This window comes from Amblyomma mixtum, chromosome 2 (genome assembly GCF_055824585.1).
Source record: "Amblyomma mixtum isolate Tamu chromosome 2, ASM5582458v1, whole genome shotgun sequence".
NCBI lineage: Eukaryota > Metazoa > Arthropoda > Arachnida > Ixodida > Ixodidae > Amblyomma > Amblyomma mixtum.
The window spans coordinates 23860326-23870923 of record NC_143013.1 but is presented as its reverse complement, the minus strand read 5'-3'; the positions used below and the strand labels follow the sequence as shown (position 1 = coordinate 23870923).

The following is a 10598-nucleotide window of genomic DNA, read 5'->3' as shown; positions in this document are numbered from 1 at the left end:
CTCCCACGTGACATCCCAAAGAGCAACAAAGCGACAAAGCGCGCTGAGTGCCAGCAGACAGCAGCGAATGCAAGGTCGGTCTTTGTAGGGTGTAGTGAGAGTGGTGCGATGAGCAGCTGTCAACCCTCGCTTGTTCGATCCGTTTCTTTTTCACTTTATAATGCACATCGGTAGGCAGGAGTGACTGTGGGTTACCGTAATGCCACGGAGCACGCGGTAATGTGGCTTCTCATGTGACCGCTGGAATTCTTGGAAACATGCACAGGCGAGGAACCGAAGATCCTCCTGCGGGCGGCGGCCTGCATTTTCCGCAAGACTGCGACGTGTACGTGCGTACTCCACGAAATCCAACCATCCAGCGGTTAGTTTCCAGCAACGCAGAGTCCGCGGCGTACGATTCAGCTGAGGATGCTACCACTGCAGGCGAAGCCAGTTCCTGTGAAGAGAACGACGCTCAGGCTGCGGAGCTTCATCCGGACGTACGCGATCGAATGCGGAGAAGGTTGCGCTTCTTTTTCATGAACCCTATCGACAAGTACCGAGCCAAGAAGCGCATTCCTTGGAAGTTAGTCATGCAGGTCGTCAAGATAGTTCTAGTCACTGTGCAGCTTGTGCTTTTCGGCACAAACAGCTACTCGTACCAGCAGCAACACAGGGACACGATTGTCGCCTTGCACCACATCTTTCTCCACGATTGGGACAGTGTGCGCGAAATCGCCAACTATCCGCCCGCCGCTGGGCCCTACGCAGTGTACACAAAGTCCGAGTTCTACAGGCACGTCGACTATGTGGTTGGACAGTACTCCAATGTCACGACGTCGGCCATTGGCTCGTTCGGCTATGACTCCCCGACAGGTGCCTTGATCCCGCTTGTTCTCTGCAAGACCTACTACCGCAAAGGCTACGTGTGGCCCTTCAACGACACTCTGATTTTTGACAACTACCCTGTGCGGCGCTGCTTGCCTATCGAAGGACCCGCAGCGGGAAGTCCCGACTGGCGTAACTTCAGCTCCGAGGTTTATCTCCGAAAGCACAACTTTACCATCATCTTCGAGCGCCTCATAAGCGTTCATTTGGAGTTCACGTTAAAGACGGTGTACCTCAAGAGCCTCAGTAAGTTTGACTTGCCAGACTGTTACAGATACAACATCACTATTCATTACGACAACGAAGCTCACGATGGCCAGCTGTTGATAACACTTGACTTGCACTCGAAGAAATTGGTCTGCACTACCAACGTGCTTTACACAGACTCGAACAAGATTGCCTATGCGTGCCTTCAGGCTGTCAATATAATTGTGATTCTCATTTGTGGTGCCTCACTCCTGCTCTGCGTCAGGTCTCTGATCCGCGCCCAAACGTTGCGAAGGCGAACAGTGAAATTCTTTGCAAGGTACTACAAGAAGAAGCTCACGTTATCTGATGAAATGGAGTTTGTAGACTTCTGGTATGTCATGATTGCCATCAATGACATTCTCATCATTTTGGGCTCCTGCTTTAAGATACAACTGGAGCAGCGTGTCCTTGACGGCCAGCAGTACAACTTGTGCTCAGCTCTGCTCGGAACTGGAAACCTGCTAGTATGGGCTGGAGTCCTGCGCTATCTGGGATTCTTCAAGAAGTACAACATCCTCATTCTGACAATGCGCAGGGCATTCCCGAACATTCTGCGCTTTCTCCTCTGCGCTCTTCTTCTGTACTGTGGCTTCTGTTTCTGTGGGTGGGTTGTTCTAGGTCCACACCACATCAAGTTCCGGTCACTCAGCATGACTTCCGAGTGCCTGTTTGCTCTCATGAACGGGGACGACATGTTTGCCACCTTTGCCATTCTGTCGGAGCGCGATGGCATCATATGGTGGTTCAGCAGATTTTACTTGTACCTCTTCCTGATCCTTTTTATCTACTGTGTTCTCAGCTTGTTCCTGTCAGTGATTATGGACTCGTACGAGACCATCCGTGAAATCCACGAACATGGTGTGCAGCCCGGGGAGCTGCAAAAGTTCATCGCGGAGTGCAACGACACGGCCACTAGTACGGCATACCTTGAGGATGACCAGTCTCCCAAAAGAAGCAAGAGAAGTATTGTTGCTGACTGCTTCTCGTGCTTTAGAAGGAGAGGCTATACTGCCATATGAGGCTTCTAAGAAGCTGCTTTTAGGTCGGTAGATGTATTGCTTTTATTATAAGGATAGCAGATAAGGGATTCATCTGCGTGTAGTCCACCAAGACTGTTACAATCCTTTACTGGAGTCCAATGAATCTCTGCAAATGTAATAAAATGGCCTGAATGCAAATATTGCAGTAGTAGCAGTGAATAGTGTCTAGGCAGTGCAGGACAGCTGTACATTTTGCAGCTGTTATAGATGCTAGTGAGAGTCATTCTACATAGTAAATGTTCCTCCAGGCGCTTCATCTAGTGGAGCACCAGTGTGTATTGCATTGTTGCTCATTCTTCTAGACAGCCAAAGTTTTGTTCATGCTTGAAGGCAAAACATTGTGGTGTGAACTGTACTTTGGCACAAAAGCTGTCACTTGCATATTGCAGCAGTTATGTACAGGGTCGTCCAAAAGTTCCCAGGCCGCAGGGTCTGCTTTAGAGCGCTATAGTTGGGCAGCTACGACACCCCTGGAGCCAAAAATCTCTGTACAGGATAGTAGAAGTACTATTCTCACCTCTGAGAACCATGATATCTTTGATGCTATCGTAAGTGGCAGTATACGCCGCTTGAAAGCAGACCCTGTGGCCTGGGAACTTTTGACGGACCCTGTACATACTTCCTTGGCAATGATAGGAGACCTGCACTTTCTGCATTGTTGTCTAGCTCACAAGTTCATTCTCTGCCAGCAGCCTTGCGAGTTTTCTGTAGTTTCTAGAAGCAGCTTCACCACTGTTCATTCAGCATAATTCTTGTGCCCATTTGTGGATTACAATGTGTTCTTTATATTTTCTGATAAGAAATACAATAGTAAAGGCACGTTGCAAAATCACCTTATCTCGTTTGTGCATTGCACCTTCTACAAAAGATGCCAGGGGCTGCTAAATTTAGCAGGCTTCTTCCTGTCTCAAATGAGGTTACATAGCTTTGGCTCAGTGTTGCCGAGAGCCTGGCATTGTTTTTAGAGATTTCGTTGACTCTTGATCTTGTTTACTTCATGTATCGACCTTGTAGGGGCACACACACAATCTCTACTAAGCATGCACACTTAAAGGAGAGTATGTAAACATGCTTTGCAGAATGCAGTAATGCCTAAACACACCCAAAACACACCTGCCCAAGAGTGTTAGTAGGCTGTGCATGGTGCGGCACAAAATTTCACTCTGTCACATCAAGTCACTGACAGTACTATTACAGCCATGGATATGAAAAGTGAAACTGATATGAAACTAAACAAGGAGACCATCACTATAACACTTTAATGTTTGTTGGTGTATTGTACCACGTATAGTCTTGGTCAATAGTCTTTAAGGCCAAAGGCTTTTCGCTTCAGCCGCAAAGTAGAGCCATAACGGCACTATTAAAGACCGAATGACCTTGAAATGCTAGCATGAGGTTTCTTGTGGTAGAGAAGGTTCCTGCTTTATTTGTGTTTTGAATGATCCGCTACACGGAGCATTCTAGGAACTTTCATTTCACAGCAGCTGAACGCTGTGGCCTTAAGACTTTTGACCAAGACTGTGCATGTTGCAAGATATGTTTAGCAGGCCGTAAACTGCTCAAGGCATAATCAGTTTGTGCCTTGGAGAGTTGGCAGCAAAGAACAGCTTCCCACACCGCTGCATGAAACATCACCATAGGCAGTCCTGATACTACTCCAGATATGCTCCCCTTCTGATAAGCACAGAAATGAATTTTCCCCTGATAAACTGATTACTTCGTGATAAGAAATGGAGTGTGTGAGGCTGGACTATCACAGACGCCTAGAATTTCAGTATTGCCAAAGACTGATATCATTCTTTCCAAGTACACTGTGAGCAAACGCTTTCACCTGACGGACAATGTACAATAAAATTCCATCCTTCACAGAGCATACAGCACGCTATAAATCTTGTCACATCACAGGATTTAAAATGTAGTGTGGACATGCTTCCTGCCAACTTCCAGCACATGGAGTCAGTTAAATCATCTGACCTTGGTTATAAGCATGCTGTATATGTTGATTTAAGTGAAAAAAAAAAAATTTGCAACCTGCAATAATGCACATGACATGTAGCTCTCCGTAGATAAACTCCTGCTCTGATGTTTGTTATGTAATAGATCTCGCATGCAAAAGGAAAACTTTTAAATAAGAGGCAGAAATGTTCGATGGATGCAGAGCTCTTGAAAACTCGGGCTGGGTATGTAATAATTGATATGTAATAACTATGACATGTATGATATATGTATGTATGATGTGTAATAACTGATATATAATAATTTTACAAATGCTAAAAGTGTTGATTGCAAAGCAAGGAGGATACGCGGTCGAGATTCGATCCCGCGACCTAGGGCCCAGCAGCCGTCACGTTGGAATGGAAAAGCAGTTGATCAGTGGGAGAGGGCTTAGTAACGGGCAAGAAAGTCTGTAGTTCTGCAAGTTTTCCACTTTTGCCGTGAGCTCTCGAATGACCTCGTCACAAAATCCGGCAAATGCGTGTCGGCTGGTCGTCTTCTACCGGTTGCCTAAAAACTGCGAGAGGCGGCGCTGTTGATTGCTGAGCGCCAAGTTCAAATGTAGTCTTGCGCGTTCAATGCAAATAAAGATAACCGGCGCACTTTAAAGGGCCACTGCCCAGGGTCCGGACATTTTTGAAAAACAAGCCCACTGCATAGATGAGGCATCGAAGATAACCTCTGCAAAATACTAGAGCCATGCGCGCCCCGAAAAGCTGCGAAAATTCAAATCAAAGCCCGTTCGTTCTTTCCTTCCTTCAAAAACGGGCCCGGCCCACTACTCTGCACCCCGCTGACGTCAAGGGGGGCTACTTTCGCTAAAGGCACTCCATTGGTGCATCGTTCTGACTGACGGGAGAAGGTTGGGCGTAGCCTTGGCGTTGCGTCGTCTGCACAAGGCTTTCCGCAGCGCCTTCTGTTCTGGCTCATGCCTACAAACCCGCATGAAGGAACAAAAAAAAAAAAACTGCGGAGGGAGCGTGCGGCGACAGCCTTGAACCCTAGCCATAAAAAGTAAAGAAATAGTAAAACTGAGGGAGTTGGTTCGCCCCCCCCCCCCCCCCCCCCCCCGCCGTGATCACGTCACGAGACGCTCTGCGTGCGCGCTCCCTTCTCAGTTTCTTTTCTTCTATGCGAGCCCCCCAAAACAAGGTTTTAATTAGTAGTGCAGCAGAGCCTTTCCCTCGCTCGCCCACTTGACCGCTTCGCACACACACCGCTTATCTTTCGTGCATCTTGCGTACGCCTTGACTCCAATGAATGACATATGCTTTGGAGCGGAGAAAAGACACAAACACACAGAACACAAACGCATGGAGAAAAGCAGACGGGCGGTTGCCGGGTCCGCGCTTCGCCGTGTGTTTCGAACACAACCGACTTCCGCCCATGGAGGAAAAAAAAACTAAGGAGGGAGCATGACGTCACGCGGCCAGCGTTCGCAAGCCGAGTGTTTTGAAGTCGTTTTCTCAGTTTTTCGCTCTCCGAGCCGGTCCTTTAAGTTTTGATTCCGGTATGTTTTAGTGCGCGCGTATGCGCGACCCGCGGCGCGAGCGTCTACAGCAAGGAAGTTGATCTACAGTTAGTCTGCCGCGCTAATCGGCGCATGCGCGCGCGCAACGGGGCTAGACTTTACCGCACGCTATCACGTGCTGCGATCACGGGGGGACACACTCTCTTTTTTTTTGCTATATCTTTACTTGTTAAGACTAGGCTTCAAGGTTGTCGCCGGACGCTCCCTCCTCAGTTTTTTTTCCTCCATGCTTCCGCCCCTCCGCTCGTAAAACGGTGGGGAGGCCTAAAAGAAAATGAAAAGGTGGCTCGTTAACTGGGAATGACAAACAGATGTATGAAAGGATGCGCTCGCTAACAAGTCTAGGTGGTCGAGCCGATCGCGCCTCTCGATCGTTCAGTGTGCGGAGAAAATGCAAAAACCAAGAAAAGAATTCTATTGAAGGCGGGGCCATGACGTCGCCCTGTGACGCACTCCACAGACACCACGCCTCCGGCTTACACCGGAGAACGAAGGGGTGATTTTGCCTTGCCGAGCCTACTCGACGAGGAGCGGGAGAGAAGAATGTCGAGGAGGGAATGGAAGGAGAGGAGGCTCGCTCAAAGAGAGGTAGAGAGTGTCTGCTGCGCTGGGGTGGGCACGGGCCCTTTAAAGGGCCACGGACCACCCCAGCTCAGCAGACACTCTCTACCTCTCTTTCAGCGAGCCTCCTCTCCTTCCACTCCCTCCTCGAAATTTTTCTCTCCCGCTCCTCGTCGAGTAGGCTCGGCAAGGCAAAATCACCCCTTCCTTCTCCGGTGTAAGCCGGAGGCGTGGTGTCTGTGGAGTGCGTCACAGGGTGACGTCATGGCCCCGCCTTCAATAGAATTCTTTTCTTGGTTTTTGCATTTTCTCCGCACACTGAACGATCGAGAGGCGCGATCGGCTCGACCACCTAGACTTGTTAGCGAGCGCATCCTTTCATACATCTGTTTGTCATTCCCAGTTAACGAGCCACCTTTTCATTTTCTTTTAGGCCTCCCCACCGTTTCACGAGCGGAGGGGCGGAAGTCGGTTGTGTTCGAAACACACGGCGAAGCGCGGACCCGGCAACCGCCCGTTTGCTTTTCTCCATGCGTGTTTGTGTTCTGTGTGTTTGTGTCTTTTCTCCGCTCCAAAGCATATGTCATTCATTGGAGTCAAGGCGTACGCAAGATGCACGAAAGATAAGCGGTATGTGTGCGGAGCGGTAAAGTGGGCGAGCGAGGGAAAGGCTCTGCTGCACTACTAATTAAAACCTTGTTTTGGGGGGCTCGCATAGAAGAAAAGAAACTGAGAAGGGAGCGCGCACGCAGAGCGTCTCGTGACGGGATCACGGCGGGGGGGGGGGGGGGAGGGGGGGGCGAGCCAACTCCCTCAGTTTTACTGTTTTTTTACTTTTTATGGCTAGGGTTCAAGGCTGTCGCCGCACGCTCCCTCCGCAGTTTTTTTTTTTTTTTGTTCCTTCATGCGGGTTTGTAGGCATGAGCCAGAACAGAAGGCGCTGCGGAAAGCGTTGTGCAGACGACGCGACGCCAAGGCTACGCCCAACCTTCTCCCGTCAGTCAGAACGATGCACCAATGGAGTGCCTTTAGCGAAAGTAGCCCCCCCTGACGTCAGCGGGGTGCAGAGTAGTGGGCCGGGCCCGTTTTTGAAGGAAGGAAAGAACGAACGGGCTTTGATTTGAATTTTCGCAGCTTTTCGGGGCGCGCATGGCTCTAGTATTTTGCAGAGGTTATCTTCGATGCCTCATCTATGCAGTGGGCTTGTTTTTCAAAAATGTCCGGACCCTGGTCAGTGGCCCTTTAAGGAAAATATAAATGCGTATATGCAAACCTTACAAAGTGAATGAAGTGCCGCGAGTGCTTCGCCGTTAACGTCGACTAGACCGGGCAATGGCGTTCTTCGAACGCCTGTGTTATGGTGGCTACCTGTGTGGAATGGCTATGCCTTAGCGTTTGCGGTTGTCGACGGGGATTTATCTAGTCGGTTGAGGAATGAGCGCGAAGTATTATAGCGCGTCACACTTATTTGGCTGTAGTTCGCAGATCACGACAGCAGGTACGCGCTTCAAGGAAGCATGACCAAGACGCGTCCTTGAAAGCGGGCAGAAATGAGGCTCCGAGCTTCATATCGCTCCTCGGCATTTGTCATCAACTGCCACCACTGCAGGTGAGTTGTACTCATTGCCCTGAAAAGCGCACAAAGTGTGACAGTTCCGATATCGTTTACGTGAACACATCTCGTATACGTCGTTGAAGTGATATGCCCCTGTGAGAGCCATTTTATAAACTTATTTTGTCCTCGATAAAAGTATGGGTTATTTCTATCATTTCTGCATTGTTTGCATTGGGCTGCGCTATCAACCTCGTACGCATTATAATGCGAGCATAAGGAACTATGCTGCATGCTTTGCATACATTCCGAAACGCTCATGTGTTCGGTAGCGCAACAGAATTTGCGCCCTGCACACGACAGCGTCCATTTTTCGTAAGCATGCTTAAAAGGAAAAGATATAGAAGTTGAGGCAGTTCATGAATGTCATTGGGCCCGATTAGCAAATGGCAAATTCGTGCTCCTATTGAGTCGATCACTTTAGCTGCTTTTTTGCAAAAAAAAAAAAATGGTAGGGGGAGAATTTTTCTGGAATGTCATACAGATAGGCCACACATCTCAGCCTCAAGACCGAAATCCTCCACTGCTGTTAGGACGCTGATTACGACTGACCGATTAGCTGTCCCGTATCGTGGGCCGCGGGAGGGAGGCATTGGCAGATCAAAACGCCAGAAGCAAACAAAGGCACTTTACGCTGCATATATCTAAAATGCTTCATAGATGTCGCGTGCGGCCGAGGGCAGCCCCTTTTCCCCGGAGCAGTGTCCTGCGCCTGTAACATTCCTGGCGTCACGTGATGTGATAGTCGCATCAAGCTTTATCATCGGGAATCAAATCTGGAAAGCTGAAACCCCCACTGTGCAAGGCTGCATCATGAGTGGTTATCTTTCCTAGCTTTGTTCTCTGATTTCATTTGTTGTTCTGCTAGTATCAGGCGTTCCATCAAATCACGTACTTGTCAGACCATCGGCTCAAGGTCAATCTTCAAATATAACGGCATACAGCGAGCTGTGCACGGTTGTGTTTTCTTCAAAGCAACTGTCTTCATTGAATCGTCACTGACGCCGTCTGGTTTAATTACCTGTCTGGAAGCCGCCGCGGTGGCTGAGTGGTTATGGCACTCGGCTGCTGACCCGAAAGACGTGGGTTTGATCCCGGCCGCGGCGGTCGAATTTCGATGGAGGCGAAATTTTAGCGGCCCGTGTACTGTGTGTTGTCAGCGCACGTTAAAGAACCCCAGGTGGTCGAAATTTCCGAAGCCCTTCACTAAGGCGTCCCTCATAGCCTGAGTCGCTTTGGGACGTTAAACTCCCATAAACGAAACCAAATTGCCTGTCTGGTTCGCACGGCGCAGAGGTTTTCGGCAGACTTCGTTTTTTGTGGCTTAGGCCTAACGCACAGTGCACGCGCCGTCGAGACGATACAGTATTTCAATGCGGAGTGGGCTTCGCATCAGCCCCTTCTGCCGGCGCTAATTGCAGTACCGTAAGGCTAATCCAACTTTGGTGTTGACCTTCGTCCTTCATTTCCATGTATCAGTTTCGCTTCGAATTAAAATACAAATCCGGCATTGTATGCTCACTGGGTGCTTCAGTCTATCAAGACATTGCAGTCAATGTATATATCTGCGTTGTCTGGAGATGTACTTCTATTTTGCCATTTTACCATATCGTAATTCGTAGTGTGTTTATTTTAATTCATCGCATTCTATCGAGCACACGCTTGAAACAGCATCAGGACAAAACGTTATTGAAGGCAGATCGATGGTTCCCGGGACAATCTTTCAGTTAGGCGCAAGCACTGGACACATATAAGCGCTAAAAGAAAATTTAAAAAAAGATCCATTAAAATTTTATACACGAGCTCATTTGTACAGCAAAATACAGGCGTGCGTTGAAATCTGAGAATCGAATTACGTAATTGCAAAATTGAAAGCTGTGATGTATACAATACAGATAACTCTCATACAGGTAGTCATATAGTCAGAAAAGAAAGCAAATACAATAGATTACTTCTCACAAGAACTGTTACAGTCGATCCTGAGACCACTGAATAGAAATAATATGCACCACCGCAAGACAAGATATATCAAGCTGACTATTAACAAGCATTTGCCGTTGGCCCAAAGCGAAACTATGAGTCGTATGTTACCGCTCATTATTTCACTACACTCGCTGTTGTGCCACAACTCGTTCGTGGTAACTGGAAGACGTGAAATATTTTTATGTAGCGTTGTCCAATCTGTCAGCCTGTACCCTAATACTACTCCTTTTCCTCTAAAAATGCTCCTCTTTCCAGCAGTTCACCGCGTCTTGGCCACTCCCCCGTAGTGGGTATGTGCCATTTTATTTGAGGCCAGCCAACCAACCAAACGCGCCGTAAGGAAAGGGATAAAGAATTGAGGGAAAGAAGTGCCGTAGGAGAGGGCTCCGGAATAATTTCGACTACCGTGACGTTTTTTTAGGTAATGTGAGTCGAACATACTTCACTCCTCTCGCTGTCCCCGGTTCCGTTCATCGCGTACTCCCGCTCGCTAGCTCAGTCTGTGGCCGACCCGCTGTGCCTTAGATGTCCAACACTTATCAGCGCTGCTTCGTCGGTACAGGTGTCAGCACGATATACAGCTGTTGGGAGTGTGCAGTTTATGGGACGGTCGGCTTAGTAATCTTCTGCACTTGTCATTGTCATATGTCCGTACACATATGATAAATAGTACGCATGTTGCTTCAGCTTCATGTGCAGGCCATGCATCAGAAAAGCAGTCCGAAAGAACTAATAGTGCACATGCCTGCAGCGGGCTCTG

At 48.6% G+C, this 10598-nt stretch overlaps 1 protein-coding gene across 1 annotated transcript; it reads left to right on the top strand.

Moving 5' to 3' along the window:
• The first annotated feature begins 20 nt into the window (after positions 1 to 20).
• LOC149358701 (mucolipin-3-like) lies at positions 21 to 2294 on the top strand. Its single transcript, XM_089570857.1, has one exon. The coding sequence runs from the start codon at positions 258 to 260 to the stop codon at positions 2133 to 2135; it is 1878 nt and encodes a 625-aa protein (XP_089426983.1). The 5' UTR covers positions 21 to 257; the 3' UTR covers positions 2136 to 2294.
• The last annotated feature ends 8304 nt before the right edge of the window (positions 2295 to 10598 follow it).

Excerpts from the sequence above, each read along its gene's own strand:
- LOC149358701 (XM_089570857.1), top strand. The coding sequence starts at position 258 with ATGCACAGGCGAGGAACCGAAGATCCTCCTGCGGGCGGCGGCCTGCAT.